Genomic DNA, 22,188 nt, shown 5'->3' with positions numbered 1-22,188 from the left:
AGGGTTATCGATGCTAAACTTCCGGGCGTCGCGAAACTCGTGGAGGCCGTGAAATCCAAGAGTCCATTCGTTGACGACTCTTGTCAAAGCTGAAAGCCCACACCCCAGCGTCGGATCTGTTCGAGAGCCAGCAGTTCAAAACGTTGTCGAGCCACATTTTGGGCATGTATCGGGGCAAAAAGCGGATAAAGTGATGATCGCGATGTTGGCGACGAAGTATGACGATGAAGCTCTGACGGCGATACTACGTGAAGCGAGGGGGAGGGGCCAGATGAAGGATCTTGCTGACAGACTCTCGAAGGCACGGCTCTCGAACTGGTTTCATGAAGGCGTAACAGCAGACGCTGCCTTCCTGAAGCTAAACCTGCCGGCTGGTGGGACCATGCTGGTGTGGTTTCCAGAGACGCGGCTTTGGCTCTCGTTCGTGTCAAGGCTGCATCCAAAGAATACAGACGATATGATCCTCTCTGTGCTCAAGACGCACTACAAAACCGACGAGCAATTAGGCCACGTGCTTCAATATGGTTTGACCCCCAATGCGGACATCGCGGCGAGACTAAAGAAGATCGTGTTCAAGTATTGGCTACGCGAGCAGAAATCGGCCGAGAATGTGTTCGAGTTTCTGCTCAAAAGACACAGAAACTTTGTCTTCCAAACTCGCGATTTGGACGACTGGGTTGAATACGTGTATATGGTTGACATGAAGACGCCGCTGACGACCATGTTCAAGGTGCTAGACAAGCGTTTCGGGCGTGACCTGCCCAACATGCTGGACAAGGCTTTAAAAGTGCCGCGTACCAAGAAACTTGCTGAAATGTTGGTGACCAAGCTGTAATTCAGCAAGTGCTGGAGTCTTTTCTGAATTGTACTTGGAGTCGGCAGGTTCCCGTGTGTTTCAGACGCTAGCCTATCAATACTTCACGCAAAGGTTGGAGGAGTCGAATGAGCTCTGGACACTTAAAAATCGGCACTCAAGTGCACAACTCTTCCGCCTATTTGCTGCAGCTAAAATGTCGAGGACAAGTTGCTCTCCAGCTCAGTCAACTGGATTGAGAGCGTAGACAGAAGGACCTAGGCGCTGCAGGATTAAGTCAATGCAAGTGCAACATTTCACAACTATTCGATCCTAAGAGCCTACGCAACTGTGCGCAACAATCTACTTCACGGTTTGAACATTACCTCAGTGTACCAAACGATAATCTAAAATACGGGTGAAAAAGTAACATACCCGCAAAATCAAAATTAACCCTTTGGCGATAAATAATGAACCGCGGAAGGTTCGAGAAGCGATTTCATGGATCGGTTGAAGGCGTGTTCTAATGGTGCATAATTAAATTCACAAAATTCATAAGTCGACAACATATTGCACGGGAAATTCAATGAAGCACGTAGTTTCGTGACCGCTAAATTGTTTCAAAGATCCCCCCAGTAAAGGCTTCGCCATCCATATCAACATCATAGCGTGCAATCAACCACCCTCATCTGACGGTAACGTTACGATTTAGCTTTAAAAAAAAACTTCTAGGATTACGAGGGCCAAATCGATTTGTACTTGTCATGATCAAAACCAGATCTGTCCCCAGGTACGGTTGAGTGGCAGGACGGCGACACGTGAAAACATCACTTCGAAACCGCCTCCAGAACCCGCAGCACTCCGATTCCAGCATGGTAACCAAGCCCAGGGCCACGGCGCGGCTTGGCTACAGCGTCACTCTGCTAATTATTTTCGCATTACTGGGATATGTCGCTGCGACTGAAGATTTAACGGCAGTGGTCATCAACTCTAAGAATTCGGAACGCAATATCAGAATAACGGACGGTAACGCGGAGGACAGAGCTATCGATGCTAAAATTTCGGGTGTCGCGAAACTCGTGGAAGCCTTGAAATCCAAGAGCCCATTTGTTGACGGCCTCTTGTCAAAGATAAAAGCCCACACGCCAGTGTCGAATCTTCTCGAGAGCCAGCAGTTCAACACGTTGTCGAGCCACATTTCAGACACTTACCCGGGGAAAGCGGACGAAGTGATGATCGCGATTCTGGCGACGAAGTATGACGATGAAGCCCTGACGGCAATACTGCATGCAGCGAGGACGAGGGACCAGACGAAGGATCTTGCTGACAGACTCTCGAAGGCACGGCTCTCTAACTGGTTTCATGAAGAGGTGACGGCAGACGATGCCTTCCTGAAGCTAAAACTACCGGCAAGTGGGGACATGCTGGTGTGGTTTCCAGAGACGCGGCTTTGGCTCTCGTTCGTGTCAAGGCTGCATCCAAAGAATACAGACGATATGATCCTCTCTGTGCTCAAGACGCACTACAAAACCGACGAGCAATTAGGCCACGTGCTTCAATATGGTTTGACCCCCAATGCGGACATCGCGGCGAGACTAAAGAAGATCGTGTTCAAGTATTGGCTACGCGAGCAGAAATCGGCCGAGAATGTGTTCGAGTTTCTGCTCAAAAGACACAGAAACTTTGTCTTCCAAACTCGCGATTTGGACGACTGGGTTGAATACGTGTATATGGTTGACATGAAGACGCCGCTGACGACCATGTTCAAGGTGCTAGACAAGCGTTTCGGGCGTGACCTGCCCAACATGCTGGACAAGGCTTTAAAAGTGCCGCGTACCAAGAAACTTGCTGAAATGTTGGTGACCAAGCTGTAATTCAGCAAGTGCTGGAGTCTTTTCTGAATTGTACTTGGAGTCGGCAGGTTCCCGTGTGTTTCAGACGCTAGCCTATCAATACTTCACGCAAAGGTTGGAGGAGTCGAATGAGCTCTGGACACTTAAAAATCGGCACTCAAGTGCACAACTCTTCCGCCTATTTGCTGCAGCTAAAATGTCGAGGACAAGTTGCTCTCCAGCTCAGTCAACTGGATTGAGAGCGTAGACAGAAGGACCTAGGCGCTGCAGGATTAAGTCAATGCAAGTGCAACATTTCACAACTATTCGATCCTAAGAGCCTACGCAACTGTGCGCAACAATCTACTTCACGGTTTGAACATTACCTCAGTGTACCAAACGATAATCTAAAATACGGGTGAAAAAGTAACATACCCGCAAAATCAAAATTAACCCTTTGGCGATAAATAATGAACCGCGGAAGGTTCGAGAAGCGATTTCATGGATCGGTTGAAGGCGTGTTCTAATGGTGCATAATTAAATTCACAAAATTCATAAGTCGACAACATATTGCACGGGAAATTCAATGAAGCACGTAGTTTCGTGACCGCTAAATTGTTTCAAAGATCCCCCCAGTAAAGGCTTCGCCATCCATATCAACATCATAGCGTGCAATCAACCACCCTCATCTGACGGTAACGTTACGATTTAGCTTTAAAAAAAAACTTCTAGGATTACGAGGGCCAAATCGATTTGTACTTGTCATGATCAAAACCAGATCTGTCCCCAGGTACGGTTGAGTGGCAGGACGGCGACACGTGAAAACATCACTTCGAAACCGCCTCCAGAACCCGCAGCACTCCGATTCCAGCATGGTAACCAAGCCCAGGGCCACGGCGCGGCTTGGCTACAGCGTCACTCTGCTAATTATTTTCGCATTACTGGGATATGTCGCTGCGACTGAAGATTTAACGGCAGTGGTCATCAACTCTAAGAATTCGGAACGCAATATCAGAATAACGGACGGTAACGCGGAGGACAGAGCTATCGATGCTAAAATTTCGGGTGTCGCGAAACTCGTGGAAGCCTTGAAATCCAAGAGCCCATTTGTTGACGGCCTCTTGTCAAAGATAAAAGCCCACACGCCAGTGTCGAATCTTCTCGAGAGCCAGCAGTTCAACACGTTGTCGAGCCACATTTCAGACACTTACCCGGGGAAAGCGGACGAAGTGATGATCGCGATTCTGGCGACGAAGTATGACGATGAAGCCCTGACGGCAATACTGCATGCAGCGAGGACGAGGGACCAGACGAAGGATCTTGCTGACAGACTCTCGAAGGCACGGCTCTCTAACTGGTTTCATGAAGAGGTGACGGCAGACGATGCCTTCCTGAAGCTAAAACTACCGGCAAGTGGGGACATGATGGTGTGGTTTTCAGAGACGCGGCTTTGGCTCTCCTACGTCTCAAAGCTGCATCCACAGAATGTAGACGATGAGATCCTCTGTGCTCAAGACGCACTACAAATCCGACGAGCAGCTAGGCCGCGTGCTACAATACGGATTACTAACCAGCGGGCAAGTATTGGCTACGCGAGCAGAAATCTGTCGAGAACGTATTTGAGTTTCTGCTCAAAAGACACAAAAACCTGGTGTTCCAAACCCGCTATTTGGGCGACTGGGCTTCGTACGTGCACATGGTGGACAAGGAAACTCCGATTGCGACCATGATCAGCGTTCTAAACAAAAAGTTCACGAACGACCTCCCCAACATGTTGAAGCAAGCAAGAGTCAAGCGCCCCAAGACTCCAGCCGAGCAATATGCCAAGGACCTTGCCGAGAAGTTGGAGATCGAGCGCTGGTTCAGCAACAGGTGGAGCGCGGACGCGGTCTTCTACAAACTAGAATTGGACTCAGCCGGTTCCCGAGTATTTCAGATGCCAGCTTTCTGTACTTGGACCTCGTACGCGCAGAGGTTGGAGGGGTCGGGCGCGGTCAAGGTGATGCTCAAGACGCTGCTAGAGCAATACTCAAAGCCAAAACTCTTCGGACTTCTTGGTGCTGCTAAGAAGGTCGAGGCCACGAAGACGATCGCAACACAATTGGAAAATAAGTTGCTCACGAGCTTACTCACTGGGTTGAAAGCATAGACAAAGGACAAGTTCGGCTGTTCTTTGTCTAGGCACACCAGAGTTATATCAATGCAACTGCAATATTCGCAACTAGCCGACACTACGAGTCTACGCAACTTTGTGAGGCAGTCTACTTCATGGTTTGACATTAACACAGTGTGCAGGAATGATCATCTAGTATATCAAGCGAAACTGATGTTGAAGTCTACTCCTACCATAACATAGCTACTCCATTTACACAACACAATATACCTACTCAGTGCTCAGAAAAGTCGACAACCCGTGAAGACTGGCCTTGTTCTGCTGCTCGTTCTGGCGCCTTTTCATCTTGACGATCACGCCGCGTGCGTTTGTAGTCGAGCGTTGGTGGTGAAAAGTAAAATACCCGTTTCCTTGAGACAACTTAGTTTTTGATTGGATTGCTTTGTTTTCCAAACCATAATAAATACCCGGTTTATTACTAACACAATGTAGTACTACTACAGTACAGTACAATAGTAGTAGTAGGTAAATAAACAAGCTTTGAGGCGATTTCGTAGCACTGATTTTAACCGATAGCATACCAAAGTTGTCATGTTCTTCGATTTAAGACTGTGTAGGGGTGGCACGTGTGGAGATCGCGCTAGTTGCAAGTCGAAGGCAGAAGTTGCATTCCATCTCTGAAATGGCGAGGCCTACCACCTTAGTGGTTAAAGCTTACTTTTTTTGAGATCGCACATTTTTAAATGTGACTGATACATTTTTCTTAAAAGAAAAATCTATCGCCCGCTCGGAATAATGGATCTCTATCGAATTAATCACGCGCTGGGTCACCCGCGCGAGATAAAACAGCGGGTATACGAATTCAGTTACTACCAAGCTTTAGTTGCTGGCACACTCTCACGTTGTAGCCATAGTTTGTTCGTTCTAACCCAAGTAAAATTTTAGTAGTAGTAGAAGCTTGTTTCGACCCTATCCATCAAAGGACCGCAGCGTTTAGAGGACCTATATGTGCAGACGACTAGTATTATTCTGGAGGAATGTGGGTGGCTACAGCAGCCAATATTTTCTTTTACTTCGATGTCAACCATTTTGTGGCTCCTTACCAAGTATCCGACCGGCCTCACATTCCGTCAACTAGCTTGCTGCTCTAGCATAGAGGCGGCAAGCCTCCCACCACTCTGCAAACTGCTGAATCTGTTTCTCCACCACACCAAGCTCTATCCTCCTCGAGGGATCAAAGTCGCACATTGCACTCACCAACCCCCACGCTTCGTCCGACAAAGACCGTGACTTCTTCATGAACTTGCCATTCCTCATGTGCCACTTCACGGTGATGTCTTCTGCCACTCCCCACGGGGCCCTTCCTGTCACGGATTCCACGACCAGCATGCCGAGAGAATACACATCTGCCTCGACTGACGCTCTTCCTTCGAGAACCAATTCGGGTGCGCGCCAATCGCCCCCAAACTCTCGAAGTCCGGTTGTGTTCCTGCACTTGAGTAGCTCATCCCAAAGTCGGTGAGCATTGCAGAGTCTCCATCTACCAAGATATTGTCACCCTTGAGGTCACCGTGGACAATGCCTTTACTGTGGAGAAACTGAAGTCCATTGGTTACGCCAAGCAAGAGATCCCAAGTCTTTAACGGACCGTTTTTAGCTTGCCGATACAGGTATTCAGGCAGCGAGCCTCCAGCGATATACTTGCATACCATAAAGCAAGGATCGCCGACGTGACAGGCGCCATAGAGCTGAGCAATATTAGGGTGGCAGCTCACATCGTACCAGATCTTGACCTCTCTCAGAAAGTCGGCACGTTGCCTTTCCGACTGAATATGGACGCACTTGACTACAACGTCCGCGTTCATATAGATACCGCGGTAGATTTTCCCGAATGCCCACGGTTGAAGGCCTCGTCGTCCATCTGGACGTCGTGTCGAGCGATAAACCATTATTCCTGGTTCGGGACCTCCAAACCAGAGAAGCCTACCAAACGAGCCATGATCGCATAGAGAAACTTCCGCTCCTCCGTCGAATAACACGTCTTCTTGTGTCCGATCTCGTGCGCAAGGAGCATCAGCACCTCGGTTTGCTCCTGGGTATCGTCAAGATTGCAAACTAAACGGCCAATGTCAGAACTGACTAAGTGCCGAACCATGGCGGTCTGCCACCGTGGTGTCCATAAATCCCTCTTGTCTTCACCATCAAGCAGGTCGAGATCTCGATGCAAGCCCGCCAGTGCATCGGCGAAAGTGCGTGCACCTACGATCCGTAGAATTGCTGGCTTGCCCCTGTTTGCCTTTAAAACCACGTTGACTCGAGACTGTTCAGCTCCCACACCATCGATCCCACGATCGAGAAGAGACTGCAGTCGACCAAGTACGTGCTCGCACATGGGTCGCGCCTCATCATCCATCGCCTTACACAGATTTCGTGTCTCAGACAAACTGCACTTCAGCCACGCGAGTAACTGGCCCGCCAGCTTCTGGTTGCGTTCATTGTCACTCTCGACGATCGTTGACATTACCTTCCGTCGGCCTGCACCGTCCACGAGCGATCGAATAGAGTCACCGCCTCCCGCGCAAGCCCCCACAGCACCGTGATCCCTTCGTAAACGCACTGGCTTTGGTGCTGCTGCGCTATGTAAGATAGCAGCGCTTCGACACCGCCATCCTGTGCAACTCGCAGTTTTGTATCAGCGTCTAGATGTTGAGCTGCGAATCCAAGTAATCCTGCTGCAACCTTCCGTTGGCGCCCTTCTCCATCGGAGACAAGCTTGACCAAGCGGTCAACCACACCTTCTTCAGCGATAAAACAATCCTGGTTACCGACGTTTGCATACGCAAAATTCCAGAGACTAGCAGATGCGGCCTCTTTCTCCTCGTTGGAGCCATTCTGCAGCAACTCGACCAGCGGTGGGGTATCGCCTGCCGACACTGTCGCTGTCCTGTCCGTGATACGCCTCGATGACGCTAACAACGTTTCAACAGCTCCCGACACGGGGGCCCTCTGATTGTCGGGTGCCTGGGATGGTAAAGCCGCCGACCTTTTCGCCGGCCTGTAGGTGACAAGCCTACGCCCTCTCGGCGCGTCCCCAACGCGCCGGACCGGGACGAACTTTTGTAACATGATGTCGAGCACCATACGGACCTCATTCTCCTCCTCATCACTGTTCGGCGCCAACCCGTCCGACAGCACGGCGCCGCCACCTGCCTCGGCAATCTTGGGTCTGGTGTCAAAGTCCGACGTCAAACACCGCAAAGCAGCAGACGCATTCTCTGTCTGCGTGGTGTTGCCATTCTGCGCCAAATCCACCAGCGGTGGGATGCCCCCCGCAGCCGCAATCGTCGCTGTGTTCGCTGGGTTGGATGCCAAACGCGCCAGAACTGCCGACGCGCGCTCTTTCTGCTGCTGAGTTCCATTCTGCATCGACGCCACCAGCGACGGGATGGATTCCACCGCAGCACGTCCCCCCCACCTCCGCTTCATTGGATGGCGGTGGAGCGGACAACGTGTTCACGTACCGCACTCGTCCGGACTGGGGACTCGCCACCACTCTCCGCACTACTGTTCTCTGAGGCGACCGCACCACAGTCGTCGTAATCGTTCTCGTAATCCCCGCACGTCCTTCGAGGTAAGGTGCCCGCCCTCCGAAGCGGTTCTGAGGCAGCTCCACAGCCCGCGTAATACATGTAGTCGTCGCCACTGGTGCACTTCCGATCGGACTTGCAACTGGACTTCCGATAACCGCGCCCGTGTACGCACTGCTTGCGGCGTCGCGGCCAGCCGCACTGCTGCGAGCAGCCTCCGTGTTCTCCAGGTCATTACCGTCACGCAGGAGCCCCGCTGACTTGGGGGCCTTCGTCAGCTTCTGCCCCATGCCGGCTGTCGGTCTTAGGGCGTAGGTGCTGGAAAAGATCGCCTGGCGAAAGGCCTTCTGCAATTTTTTTTCACTTCGCGCCAAATCAGGTCAAATCCTTGAAGCGCAGTATACGACCGAGTACAGTACCAAATATTGGATACAAGTTATCAAGTCGATTCTCGTGGGTGCAATGTGTGGGAATCTGCCCGATGTTTCCGAGTTTGCCGTGCTTTCCTGCATCATCGGATTCCTGGTCGACTTCAGCGGGCTGTATCAGCAGCAACTTGCGCTCATTACGTGCCATCCCCTCCTCGACCTAGCTGTCCAGTTCAAACGCGAGTCGTGCGTTGCCTAGAAATCGCCATAAGAATACAGACCTCGTGGTAATGGGGCAGATCGTGGTAATGGCGCAGATCGTCTAATAGACGGAGGCGTCGTTGCTGCTCGCACACCGTCACTATCGTCTGCCAGAGTATCGGAGCTTTTCGGTCTTCCAGGACGGATGTGCGTCGCCTGTTACTCAGCCGCTCCGTGAATCGATCCTTCTCCAGAACAAACCTTTCGACCATCTTTGCCGACGGCTCCCACAGCAGCACCAGGAGTCATAGAGCTGACGCCAGTGCTACTTCCAGCTGTACCACAAGCCATAGTTAAATCGACCATCCATCCCCGTTATCTTGCAGCTTGAGCTCTTCCTTGATAAAAAGCTTCAGCCTCCAGCTCTGCAAGATGTTTGAATCGCTTCTCCACCTCGCCAAGCTTCATCCTCCGTGACGGATCAAAGTCGCACATTGCGCACACCAGCTCGCACGCCGCGTCCGGCATCACCTCCGGTTTCTTCATGAACTTGCCCTTCTTCATGTGCCACTTGACGGAAAGATCTTCGGCATTTCCCCATGGCAGGCCGCCTGTCACGGCTTCCACGATCACCATGCCGAGCGAGTAGACGTCTGCTTCGTGCGACGCCTTGCCATCCAAAACAAACTCCGGGGCGCGCCACCGAATTGCCCCCACATTCTCAAACTCTGGCTGCGCATCATCACTGCAAAAGCTCATCCCAAAGTCGGTGATCATTGCAGTGTCTCCATCCACCAAAATGTTGTCGCCCTTGAGATCACCGTGGACAATTCGCTTCTTGTGTAGGAACTGAAGTCCGAGGGTCACACCAAGCAAAAGACCCCACGCGTTTGACCGGCCAGCTTTATACAGATAATCAGATAGGGAACCACCGGTGGCATACTTGCACACCATGAAACAAGGATCGCCGACATCGCAGGCGCCGTAGAGCTGCACAATGTTGGGGTGGCCGCTCACGTTGTACCAGGTATTTACCTCCCTCAAAAAATCGGTCCGCTGCTTGTCCGACTTGGTAAAGGCGCATTTGACGGCAACGTCAGCGTTCAGATATAGTGCACGATAGATTTGTCCAAATGCTCCGCGATCAAAGGGTTCGTCTTCGATCTGAACGTCGTGTCGAGTTATCAGCCACTTCTCCACCGTTGGATCCGGTAAGCCAGAGAAACCCACCAAACCACACCTTCTACGAGCCCTGGGGAGAGCCGGGCTCCTGGGCTCTTGGGTGAACCCAAAAAGTCGCGAGCTCGGGCTCCTGGGCTCTTGAGTTCAATAGGTTAAGTGAAAGGAGCCCTCCAGAACTGTGAGCCCTCGTTAAGGGCTCCCTCACCTGTGTTAAATATCTCGCTGATGATTGGCCGTCATTGAAGTATCTCCAGGTTCTAACCTGAAAAGGCATAGGAAAGAGGGCTTCTCCTTGAGGGGAAGGAAGGACTATCGGCGACGCTGGGGTGGCCTCGGAGCGGCTGTACACATATGAGCGGCGCGAGATCTTCTAGTGTGGCGATCTTTGAGCTCGATCTTCTAGCGTGGCGCATCGATCACGCGAAGTTGCTCGCCTTAAGTCTAGGTAAAATTGGCCAATCAGATATTACTATGAAGAGCCCGTCATAGATTTGAAGCTAAATTTGGGGAGCCCTGGAGGGGAGCCAATGGGGAGCCCGAACCAGGGCTCCTTGATCTCGTACTTACCATGAGGGAGCCCATTTTGTGCGACTTTTGGCTCTCGTTTTAGGGGGAGCCCACTTTTGAAGTAGACGGGCTCGGGCTCGTCATCAAACGGTTCATGACCACTTGCAGAAAAGCCCGTTCCTCTGGCAAATAGGAATCCTTCTTGTGATTGATTTCGCGGACAAGAAGTGCTAGTCCTTCCGTTTGAGTACTTGTGTTGTCAAGATTACTCACTAGACTTCCAGTGTCACCGTGAAACAAGCGCTAAATCATTCCAGCTCGCTCGGTCTGCCACCGTGGTTTCCACGATTCCTTGCTGCTTTGGGGCACTAGCAGGCCGAGCTCTCGATGTAAATCAGCCAGAGCGCCTGCTAAGTCGTGCGCCCCAATGACACGTAGGATTCTAGGTGTACCCTCCCTAGCCTTCATAATTGTGTGGAGCCGTGATTGAACCGTTCCAATGCCAGAAAACCCACGATCCAAAAGTGACTGGAGTCGATCAAGTACGTGACGACATATCGGCTCAGCCTCATCCATCCATTTACAGCGACTCAACGTCGCGGACAAGCTATGCAGCCACGCTAACAGTTGCGTCGCTAGCTCATTGTCCCGTTCGTTGTCACTTTCAACGATCTCCAATAGAATCTTGTTCGCACCAGCTCTATCCACGATAGAGCGAACCGTATCGCCACCTCCCATAGTAAGGCCCAAAATCGCTATGAGCACCTCGTGTTTCGACTGGCTGTGGTTAGCGTTCGTGATAAAAGATAACAAGGCGGCAACACCGCCATCCTTCGCAATGCGGAGCTTCGTATCAGCGTCGAGACGTTGACCAGCGAACCCAAGTACCCCTGCTGCGAGTCCGCGTTGCCGTAGATGGCTATGGGAGCATAGCTTTACCAGGACTTCGATCGTATTTTCTTCACAGATGATAAGATGCTGACAGTCCCCATTTTGAAATACAAGATTCCACAGAATCTCAGTCGCAGTCTCTTTCTGTTCGTCGTCGCCATTTTCGACAAGCGCTACCAGCACGGGGATACTTCCCTCCGCGGCGATTTGTTCTTTGCTTAAATTGTTCACTGACAAATTCAGGAGAATCCTCAACGCATCCCCTTGCTGGGTGACATTGCCCCGCTCCACTAACGCCACAAGAGGTGAAATACCTCCAACAGATCCTCTTTGTCGTCGTCAGATGAAACGTTCGTCAGTGCGCACGCAACGTTCGCCTTCTGGTGGACCTTTCCGCTCCGCATAAAATCTACCAGCACCGCTATCGCACCTCCATCGGCGATCGTTACTCCACGGCACCGTTCTTCATTATTCGGGACCTCTGAGTCAGAAAAGCCCACCAAACGAGTCATTACTGCATAGAGAAAATCGCGCTGGTCTGTTGAGTAGGAGCTCTTCTTGAGTCGAATTGCGTTCGCAAGGAGCGTCAGTGCCTCGGTTTGAGCGTCGGTATCGTCAAGACTGCTCACTAGAACTCCGATGTCACAATTAAATAAGCGCTGGATCATGTCTGCTCGCTCAATCTCCCATCGGGGTTTCCACGAAACTGGGCCGTCTCGGTATTCGAGCAGATCAAGTTCTCCATGCAGTTCCGCGACCGTGTCCGCCAGTTCATATGCACCCACAACACGCAAGAGGCTTGGTTTGCCTGAATTAGACTTCAACCATGCGTTAAAGCGGGACAGTACCGTTTCCAAGCTGTAAACCCCACGCTCCTGAAGCGAGTGCAGCCGATCAAGTACGTGTCGGCATATTGGTTCCGCTTCTTCCATACCTTTACACAAATCCGATGTCTCTGATAAACTGCACACTAGCCAAGCCAGTAGTTGTTCTGCAAGGTTCTTGTTCATTTCATTTTCACTATTGACAATCTTGGAAAGTATCTCGTACCCATCACCATTCGCCATGATAGATCGGACGGTATCACCACTCCCGACACAAAGTCCTAAAAGAGCCGCAAGGCCTTCATGAATCCGCTCACTTTGCTTGGGGTTCGTTACGTAGACCAGCAATGACGCAATTCCTCCATCGGCTGCAGTTCGCAGCTTCGTATCGGCGTCTAAATGGTGAGCCAAGATACCCAATACCCCTGCGGCATTCTCGCGTTGAGTTGAGCTACCACCAGAGACAAGCCCGATCAAACACTCCACCAAAACATCTCCCTCCACCATCAAATCGTGGTAACCGCAATTTTCAGATGCAAGCTTCCACAACACGCCTGTCGCCTTCTCTTTCTGCGCGTCATTTCCCTCCTGCACCAATGATATTAGTGGTGGAATCCCCCCAGATGTTACGATCATTTCCCTGTTTTCACGGTCAAGGGACAAATTCCAGAGAGCACCTGCAGCATTCTCCTTCTGAACGTCATTCCCGTGCGTCACCAATACCACCAGCGGCCGAATTCCTCCAGTCGTTGCGATCTTCACGTTGTTTTCATTGTTAACGGCCAAATTCCTGAGAGCACCAGCAGCATTCTCTTTCTGAACGTCGTTTCCGTACATTATCAATCCTACCAGCGGCCGAATACCTCCCGCCCTTCCGATCTTGACCTTGTTTTCATCGTTAACGGACAAACCCCAGAGAACAGCAGCTGCATTCTCTCTCTGCACATCATTTCCCACCCGCATTAATTTCACTAGCGGTGGAATACCCCCTGCCGTTGCGATCTTCACCTTATTTTCACTGTTAACGGACAAATTCCAGAGAGCACCAGCAGCCTTCTCTCTCTGAACGTCATTTCCTAAAACCCTTTCAAAACTGATACAAATGCTCACCACTCACTTCATTGCACTTCGTAGCCCGCGCTCTCGGGGGTTGGCGCCATTTTCTTTTTGCCGATGGCGCGCACCAAGCCACGGCCAGTCGGCAGGCCACGCCTAAATGGCAAAGGCCGCTATCAGCCCAAGCACATCAAGAAGAGTGTCAGCGTCGCAAAGAAACTCGAGGTGTTGTCCTTCTGGGCAAATGCGCCTCAGCCCAAGATGAAACATACAATCGCCCATTTCTGGCACGATCTGGCCCCCGAGTTCTATAACTCGAAGCGCACGATGATCCAGCATTGGCGGCGTGAATCGGCAAAGCTTGAGGCTGCTATGAAAAATAGCAAAGGTAAACATTTAAAGGTGCGAAGCTTAGGAGTTGGGACGATCCTCCCACCAGAGGTAGAACTAGAAGTGGTATTCTGGGTGAACAGTTTGCGCCAGGAAGGTGTGCCAGTACCGCCGCGCATGCTGGCCCTACAAGCACAGCGGGTTGCAGCTGAAGCGGGCATCAGGAACTTCCGATCGTCTGACAAATGGATTCAAGGATTCCGAGGCCGCCATCGCATGAGCATGCGAGTTCCAACTCGTCAAAGCCAAATCAGCCCCGAGGATATTGCCAAGGTTAAAGCGGAGTTTGCAACAGAAGTCGAGAAAATGGCTCGGCAGCTGGGTATTACGCGAATCTACAATGCAGATCAGACAGGTTTGTTTTTTATTTATTCTAACTGCGAATGTATATTTTAACTTATGTTCTCTAGCTGCATTTTTTTAGTATCTGCCTACCAAGAAAACAGTGCATGCTCGCGGCGCCAAAACTGTGTGGGTGAGATGTGCCGGCTCTTCAAAGGAGCGTGCGACCGTGATGCTACTGGGGGATTCAAGCGGGGTACGTTATACCCCCTTCGTAGTCTTCAAGATGAAGCCATCGAAAAACCCAGCCATTGTCAAGGAGAACAACGAAAAACGATGTGGCTTTGGCACGCGAACGTGGCCAGAGATCAGGAAGCTGAAAGCTGAAACCGGTTTGCAGATTTACGCCAACGGCAAAGGTACGCTTCTTTTTTTTACTTGCTCAAAAGGATTTATCTCATTTTCTTTTTATTATTATTGTTTTTCTTTTTAGGCTGATGGAAAAGTGATCTTTCGCTAAGGTTCCTACATTTTCACTTTGGTCACCGCACGTCGCATGCAGAGCCCGTGCTGCTCCTCTGGGATGACTCCAGCGGCCACTGGACCGCTGAAGTGCTGGCTTACGCTGCATCTATTAGGGTGGTGCTGCTGAAGGTGACTCCCCATGCTACGTCTGTTTGCCAGCCGGCAGACGTAGCATGGAATCATCCGTTCAAGACTTGGCTGCGCAGGTTTTGGCTCGAGGACATCCAGCGGCAACTGATGCAGCCGAGCGACGCGGAAGCCAAGTTTAAGCTGACTCCACCAGGCCGCGCCGGGATGTGCCATTGGATTCGCGCTAGTTGGGAGAGCCTGAGCTCCGACACCATCGCGAATGGATACAAGAAATGCGACTTACACCTCTACGAGGAGTGCCTCGCCGCCGCGTCGCTGGTGGCAGAGCTGCAGAACCTATCGCTAGTAGTGCCAGTGGCCAAGGCGGTCGACCAAACTCAAGACTTCGACCGCAATGTCATTCTTGACGAAGCTGTGGTGTAGCTTTATTCTACAATACATATTGTGATGCACATCGTTTTTTAAAGGTATGTTTTCTGTTGTGAACATCATGTGCAGCTTTCTACATGCGAAATACGGTAGGCGTCTCCTCGAACCCACGCACAGGATTCAGCACAGCCCGACGTCTATTGGATAGGGCCAGATCCGTCCTGCGGAGGAGTGGGCGGCAGGAGTGAAGCCAGGAGCTCGCCCGTTTCTCGCGGAGACTCGTCTACAGACAGCTAACCTAAGGTTGGGACCTGCAGGTGCAGAGGCGGAGCTTGATGCAACATTGCAATAGTGCGCACTTGGGTCTGCAGTGAGAGGTGGTATAATGGAAAATGGGTTTAATGCTGATTGGCGGGATTTTGGGTCTTTTGATGTTGCTCAATAGTTCCCGTACTTACGTGCTTGTATCAACAGACATCCCGTATTTAGCGCGGATCTTGAAGGGACGCAATCAAGACAATTGTTGTGTATCCATCTAGATGCCCGCAGCAGCGAAGAAGGCGGCCGATAGCGCCGCGGCGGCTGTAGCTGCTGTAGAGGCTGCTCTAGCTGCTGAAGCTCTAGAGCGAGAAGCCGCTGCCGCCGCCGCATTGAAAGCTCAGCAAGAGGCCGAGCAGGAGGCCGCCAGACTCAAGCAGCAGCAGGAGCAGGACGAGATGGACGTCGTCGCTGTCGGAGCTGTCGCGCACGTGATCCGCCGCGCCTTCCACGCGTTCTACGCCGACCCAGCAGCAGCAACTGAAGTGCCCGAGGCTGCCAACAACACTGAAGAAGCTGCGGAGGACGAGGGGTCAAGTGATACCCAGGCGGAGCAACTGACCAAGCAGGAGTCGCCTCAACAGGATGCCCAACAGCAAGGAGACAGCGGTGATATAGAAACCTTGTCGACTCGGGAGCCTGTGCAGTTGCAGTTGGAGCCGAGTCCATTCGAGGCTCTCGCTCAGGAGCGCAAGGACGCCATTGCACAAGAGCTGCAGCTCAAGCACGAGAGAGCGAGGGCGCTGCTCCGGCTCATGGAGGAGCGACAAAAGGAGGCAGCAGAGGCAGATACTCGCATCGCAGAGCAGCTGAGCGAGAAGGGACTGGTGATCAAGGCGCAGATCCCCGTGGGGCCGACGCATCTGCGTCTAGACGACCAGGAGCTGCGAGCCGCGACGGATGCTGGCGCAGACTTTGGCGAGTTCGCGGGCTCTTTGTTGCATGCGAAGACGCTGGTGGCGGAGTACGAGCAGAGAAGAAGAGAGAGAAGTGGAAATGTGAAGAAGGTATTGACGTCCCCGTCGAGACGAACTGCTGCTGGGGAGGAGAGCGGAGAGAATGGAGACCACGTCGGATACCTCGACTCCACCATGTCGGCCAGTATACGCACGGAGGCGACGCTGACGCAGCACAAGAATCACATTGCAGGGGTGAAGCTTGCACAGGAGGAGCATCGAGCTGCAAGTTCTGGCAAGCTATCGCCGTTGAAGGCCAACTTAAACCAAAGCGGAGATAACATACCGGATCTGATCGCGACAACGCTAACCCCTTTGTCGACGAATCTATTAGAGCAGCAGCAGCTCAAATCGTCGAAGTCGATCATGAATCCGGTGGAGAAGCGGAAGAACATGGCGATCCTCGAACGAATGCAGACGAAGCTCGACTTCGTTCGAAACCCACGCTACGCTGTACCAGACCAACAGGATCAAGACTCGACCGAGCTAGCTGGATCCGTGAAACCATGTTTCGACATCATACCCAAGCCTCCTATCATGTTCACGGACTACGACATCGGCGGTGTCTACGAGCAAGTGGTGTATGTCCGCAACACTGGAAAGTTATCGCGTCGGGCTCGGATCCTCCCTCCAGGCACGATCTTCTTCTCTATGGCTAGCGTTTCCTTCCCAGAGGAGAGCGGGATGGTGGCGCCGGGGATGCATGTGGAAGTGCGCTTACGCTTCTCCCCGGACTCTCGTGCCGACTATAAGGACCATTTCACCGTTCTGTACGAAACAGATCAGTCGATTATGCCTGGATCTACCGGTACCCCCGGTGCTGCTGGGTCGGCAGAGATGATTGTCCCATTGATGGCACATAGAGAACCCCCAGAGTTGACGTTACCACTAGTTATTCGAGCGCAGAATACGCTGGTGGGCGGACGCTCAGTGACGACTTTGAACTGTAAAAATGTTGGAGGGAAGGCGAGATTTTGGCTGTTGAGCGAGCCAGCGTGGGCTCGACTGGAGCAGCAGCATGTAGCAACTCGAGGTATTTCGGCGACTCGTTCCGCTGTGGAAATGCTGGGCGGCGACTACATACTTGGGAAAGCAATGGACGTAGGTCCATTCCAGATGACACCAAATGCCATTGAACTGGATAAGGGCCAAAGCGTGAAGTTCGACCTCGTGTACACACCGTCGGGTATCGGTGAACAGCGTGAACGGTTTGTCATGGTGTGCGACAACTGCCTCGTGCGAGTCTTCCAACTCGTAGGTCGTGGTTGTCAAGTGGATATTGCGGCCACGCAAGTCAACGACTCCCCCATCGACACCACCATTACCGAGATGGGTCCTCTTGATCGACTATTTTTCCGTGATGAAGTGCTGGTAAATGCTCGTGCTCGACAATCTATCGTGATCACGAATGACACGCCGATAGATGTCAAGTATTCCTGGAAGATCATGCCTTTAGATGAAGTACCAAGTGGAAGTGAAGTCAAGGACAAGTCAATGGCGTTATCGAGTCCTCCCGGATGGATTCCACCGTTTACTATCTCCCCAGAGAGCGGCGTATTCGCTCTATCATCGTCAAAAGAATTCAGAATTGAGTTCTTGCCCATTGGGGCACGTGCTTATGCATGTCAAGCCACGCTGATGATCAATGATATTCCAGCGTGTAGCATGCCCGGTCCCGGTCAGATGGCTCACCTCAAGGCGGCATTCCAAGCAAGTGAAAATCAACCGCTTAGTCCTCGGGCAGCAGCTAAAGCTGCAGCGAGAAAACTACGAGATGAAATGCCGGGGTTTTCGATGCAACTTCGCGGACGTGGGCGGTTGGGCAGCTTTACGATTATCCCGGCACTCAACGATTCATGGATTCCGCTGCAGGACGACGGTTTGCAAAGTCCTGGGAATGTTGGAAGTGAGTCTGCGCAACTTTTGTTGCAAAACCAGAAGTACACAGCTACGGTGCTGCTGAAGAACCAATGCAACTCGCGGGTAGCATTCAGTTGGGAACTTGCGAGGTTAAAACAGCGACATTTGGCAGCTGGCGGTGGGCCTTTATCATCTACATCCATGGCTGCTACAAAGGGTAAACCGCCTACGTTCGAGTTGGCGCTCTCCCCACATACCGGTGAGCTGGAACCTCTTGGTCAGCAGCGGGTCGAAATCACGTTCACCCCACTATCGACGGGTTCATTTTCACTCAGCGTGCCGTGCCGAATAACAACACCGAACGACACGAAGACGCCTCGTGCACCGCGTTTCGAGCGGTGGCTGCTTCTGGAAGGCAAGGTTGCCGGGGCTGAGATCGAGATTATTACCCCTGAAGTCGACTTCGGTCTGGTTCTCGTAGGTGCAAGCGCTGAATCAACTGTAACCATCCGAAACCCGTCACGTTACGTGCCGACAAACTGGCGATTCTTGCACCTGGATGGATCGACTTCAGGTGGCGACCCCGCAGCCCAACACCAACTGCAGTCGACTGGCCCGAAGCTTCGCCGATCCAGCTCAAAGGAGTCTGTAACTTCGCGACACTCCGCGATATCCTCGAGTTCTGGTAACGAGACGGAGCGGAGCCTATTCACTTCGAGGGATATTCTGCCACGAGCCACTGTCGCGTTCGCACCTGAGAACGGCGTGCTCTTACCTGGCGAAACCTTCACTGTGACGGCTACCTGCATGGCGGGGTCTCTACCTGAGAGATTCCGAGGCAATTTCAGTTGCCAGGCAGCTCCAGAGCGTAAATTCTTCGAGATCAACTCGTCCGTGGCTCATGCAGTTGTATCGGCGCGTGCTGAGATCCAATGTCCTAACGTCTTCCTTTCAACCACCCGATTGCCGCTGGGGACGACGTACATGGGCGTGAAGATCCGCCGAACCATTGAACTCGTGAATGTTTCCAACCTCGAAGCTGCGTTCAAGTTTGTGGAGCCCGAGGGTGCATCCAGAGCGTACAGTATCACATTTTCGCCGAAGCAAGGCACGATCCACTCCAAAGAGCGTCTTGTGGTCACGATTAACTACACACCGCGGCAGGTTGGGCGATTCACGGTCATACTCGCATGCAGTGTCCGTGGGTTGCTGGCTCCGTTGGGCTTCGAGGTCAGTAGCAACCACAAGGGGCTGGTGCTGTCGTATGAACTTGTCCAGCCTCCGAAACTCCCATTGGGGAAGAAAGCGCGGCGTGGTGACGCGTCTGAGCTCGCTCTCCCCAAGTCCCCGAAGGAAATCGCTCTGGAAAGAGGCATCACGCTGTCGGACTGCGATTTGGAGCCAGAGACAAATCCACTCAGCAGTATCCCTAAGCTCGCATTCGGGGATAGCGTGCCGCTTGGTGAGAGACGAACGTTGTTGCTGCTGATACGGAACTTCAGCGGTATTGAAGCGCTGGTGGATCTCGAAGCGAAGAAGTTTCCTGCAGCGCCGGTCAGCTCGTCACACAAGGGTACCGGGGCTTTGTCACGTCAAGACAGCTCGCAGTTGATACAGGGCTCCCCTTCAACGTCACCAAGCCACCGCAAACACAAAAGCAGGCTCACAGTGTCCAAGACCACGCGGTCTCTGTTGTCTAACAGAACCAGTTCATACCGAGCGAGCGTAACAGGGCAGGACCCCACCAAGCCGCGACTTTCCGATGCCAAGGACAACCGGAACCGATTCCAGTCCGACAACGGGCGAGCGTATCTCCGCCAATGCGCAGAGAACGTGGAAGACCGACAAATACTGCGTGAAGGTCGTGGAGTCGCCTTCCAGTTGTCCCCCGCTAGAGTTTACATTCCACCATGGGAGCAGGCTGTCGTTCGTGTCACGTGCTTCAACAACATGCCGGGTACTTACGTTGACGACGTTGTGAGTCGCGCCACTGGAGCTCCTCCTGTGTTCTTGCATGCCAACGTGGGGATCGTCGGGACTCCGCTCGTTCTGGACAAGAATTGCGTAGGGCTACACTTGGGCAGGCCGGTACCTGAAGGAAGACCCCAAGTTCTGCTTCGGCAGCCGACGTTGACGTTTGGCGCGGTCTGCGTTCGATCTCCAAGCATTACGAGGACGTTGCGCGTGGTGAACCGCGGACCGCAGCGTGCTCGTCTCAAGTGGAAACTGGTGGAGAATGGACGAGAGGACCAACTGGTGAACGTGACGTTGCGTGTGGACTTCGGCTCACGGCTTCAGCTTCGGATTACTCCGTATGACGAGCACAACAGCGGTGCCGCTGAGTTACCGTTCGTTGTGGAACCTCAGGTGGCGATGGTGCCTCCCTTCAGCACAACTCCGTTCCGAGTGACGTTCCTCTCACCACAAGATGGAGTGGGTGCACCACGAGCTCTTCTGCTGGCAGACGCTCACTGGTACGACATGAGCACGGAGGAAGCTAATTCTTCAGATGGCACCGGCAGCTCTTTGACTCTGAGCAGCACTCATTCAGAAGCTGACCCTCGGCAAGAAGGCGCCTCCAGTCCCGCTAGACAAAGTAACAACAGTCCAAGCACTGCCGCACATGTTGCAGCAGGGAAGGCGTTTACAGCTGTGCGCATGGCCAACGCGATAGTTCGGAAGCCTGGTCCAGTAGCAGGCAGCATCTCAGTTTCGTCTTACAGCCCGAAGTGTCTTCGCGTACTCCTGTCAGCCGACCTTATCGAGCCTGAATTATCCATCGACAAGCCCAGGGAGCAACTTCAGCAGGTCCAAGCGCCGCCATCGCCTCTTTCAGGAAGGAACGGGGCAAGGAGAAGCAGTGTAGCTGCGATAGTGACCCCCGTGCCGCCGCAAATTGCGCCGTATCACATCAAGTTCACCACGTGGTCCACGCTGATGTCTGCAGCGGCAGCTCAGCACGTCTTCCATCGACGCGAGCTCTTCTTGGTGAACCGATTGGCTTCAAGGGTGGCGTTCCGACTGGAATGTGATGGTCCGTTTGCCGTGGCTCAAGCCGACTCGCTGGCGCCACGACATCCTCTCTCGATGGCAGATTTACCACCAGCACACCGTCGATCCTCAGCGCAGGGAGAGTCGTACATGTTCATGCTGCCGCCGCGAATGTCCGTGCGGATCGACTTGCGATTTTTACCCTCAGCATCGCTGCCAGACGCAGCTTCAGTTGGATCTTCAAAGCCCAAGTCGAAGGCGCTTCTTCAACAGCAACAGCTCCCTCTGCACTCGCAGTTCGACGGCGAATTGCGTGTCAAGTTTGCAACGCGCTCGGTGCAGACAATTCGCCTCGCTGCTGTGGTGCTGCGACCTGCCATCGTGGTATCGCCGTCGGTCTTCTTCTTTGGTCGGGTTCATCTTTCCGCCTCTCGGTTCGTCGTGCTGCGGCTGGCAAACCCCACGGTCGTGCCTGCGCGCTTCGCTGTACAACACGTTCCAAGACCCAAACCCATTTCGCGAGCTCAGCAGCAGGAAATGCGGCAGCACCACGCGCACTTGACGGACGAACCGGGCGTCTTCACGTTCTCCAAACTGTCGGGCCAGCTCCAGGGACCCACCACCACCCTCAAATCTGCTGGGGGTTATCTGCCGACCACCGACTCGATGCGAGATCTGCTGAGTGAAGACGCGACCACGACTCACCCGCTCGTCCACGCGCCGCTGGAAGTTCGCGTTGAGTTCCATCCACGAGCAAATGGCCGACGCTACAAGAGTCGATTCCGATTTACGGTGGAGCACGGACGCGACTTCGAAGTTGTGCTGGAGGGGACCGGTCACCTGGACGAAGTCGACGACCCGAGCGACGGCGACCGACCACTTGTACCTGCGCGTGAACTTGAACACTCGTACCATATCTTCCGCGGGACTTGAGAGCGCCGATGCAAACCTGTAACAGGACATCAAGTAGCATAGCACACGTGAGCACTAATAGGTGGGTGAACTATTGTCGTGTTGAGTTCATCTTTGGCCTCGTGCAACCAACATGCACCA

The 22,188-nt window shown here is 52.7% G+C and overlaps 9 protein-coding genes across 9 annotated transcripts; 8 read left to right on the top strand and 1 right to left on the bottom strand.

Annotated features, from left to right (window-relative positions):
* Window positions 1-202: 202 nt before the first annotated feature.
* On the top strand, window positions 203-835 carry PHYSODRAFT_339614 (hypothetical protein; the record flags this gene model as incomplete). Its single annotated transcript, XM_009537596.1, has 1 exon — window positions 203-835. One exon carries the CDS (start codon window positions 203-205, stop codon window positions 833-835), a length of 633 nt encoding a protein of 210 aa, XP_009535891.1.
* Window positions 836-1,665: 830 nt separating this feature from the next.
* On the top strand, window positions 1,666-2,667 carry PHYSODRAFT_288730 (hypothetical protein; the record flags this gene model as incomplete). Its single annotated transcript, XM_009537595.1, has 1 exon — window positions 1,666-2,667. One exon carries the CDS (start codon window positions 1,666-1,668, stop codon window positions 2,665-2,667), a length of 1,002 nt encoding a protein of 333 aa, XP_009535890.1.
* An 830-nt stretch (window positions 2,668-3,497) lies between these two features.
* On the top strand, window positions 3,498-4,355 carry PHYSODRAFT_288729 (hypothetical protein; the record flags this gene model as incomplete). The annotated part of the gene is made up of 1 exon (XM_009537594.1): window positions 3,498-4,355. One exon carries the CDS (start codon window positions 3,498-3,500, stop codon window positions 4,353-4,355), a length of 858 nt encoding a protein of 285 aa, XP_009535889.1.
* A 116-nt stretch (window positions 4,356-4,471) lies between these two features.
* On the top strand, window positions 4,472-4,744 carry PHYSODRAFT_377617 (hypothetical protein; the record flags this gene model as incomplete). The annotated part of the gene is made up of 1 exon (XM_009537593.1): window positions 4,472-4,744. A coding segment is annotated over one exon (273 nt), but the record flags the coding sequence as incomplete, so codon positions are not given.
* Window positions 4,745-7,984: 3,240 nt separating this feature from the next.
* Window positions 7,985-13,351, bottom strand: PHYSODRAFT_377518 (hypothetical protein; the record flags this gene model as incomplete). Its single annotated transcript, XM_009537592.1, has 4 exons — window positions 7,985-8,094; window positions 11,567-11,741; window positions 11,846-11,922; window positions 12,820-13,351. Coding segments are annotated over 4 exons (894 nt in total), but the record flags the coding sequence as incomplete, so codon positions are not given.
* A 144-nt stretch (window positions 13,352-13,495) lies between these two features.
* Window positions 13,496-14,008, top strand: PHYSODRAFT_377886 (hypothetical protein; the record flags this gene model as incomplete). The annotated part of the gene is made up of 1 exon (XM_009537591.1): window positions 13,496-14,008. A coding segment is annotated over one exon (513 nt), but the record flags the coding sequence as incomplete, so codon positions are not given.
* Window positions 14,009-14,180: 172 nt separating this feature from the next.
* On the top strand, window positions 14,181-14,396 carry PHYSODRAFT_376266 (hypothetical protein; the record flags this gene model as incomplete). Its single annotated transcript, XM_009537590.1, has 1 exon — window positions 14,181-14,396. A coding segment is annotated over one exon (216 nt), but the record flags the coding sequence as incomplete, so codon positions are not given.
* Window positions 14,397-14,587: 191 nt separating this feature from the next.
* On the top strand, window positions 14,588-14,923 carry PHYSODRAFT_374804 (hypothetical protein; the record flags this gene model as incomplete). Its single annotated transcript, XM_009537589.1, has 1 exon — window positions 14,588-14,923. A coding segment is annotated over one exon (336 nt), but the record flags the coding sequence as incomplete, so codon positions are not given.
* A 1,727-nt stretch (window positions 14,924-16,650) lies between these two features.
* On the top strand, window positions 16,651-22,068 carry PHYSODRAFT_525145 (hypothetical protein; the record flags this gene model as incomplete). The annotated part of the gene is made up of 2 exons (XM_009537588.1): window positions 16,651-19,706; window positions 19,746-22,068. 2 exons carry the CDS (start codon window positions 16,651-16,653, stop codon window positions 22,066-22,068), a joined length of 5,379 nt encoding a protein of 1,792 aa, XP_009535883.1.
* Window positions 22,069-22,188: the final 120 nt, after the last annotated feature.

This window comes from Phytophthora sojae (genome assembly GCF_000149755.1).
Source record: "Phytophthora sojae unplaced genomic scaffold PHYSOscaffold_10, whole genome shotgun sequence".
Lineage (NCBI taxonomy): Eukaryota > Oomycota > Peronosporomycetes > Peronosporales > Peronosporaceae > Phytophthora > Phytophthora sojae.
Note: the sequence above shows the minus strand (reverse complement) of the source record. Positions and strands in the feature narration are given on the sequence as shown.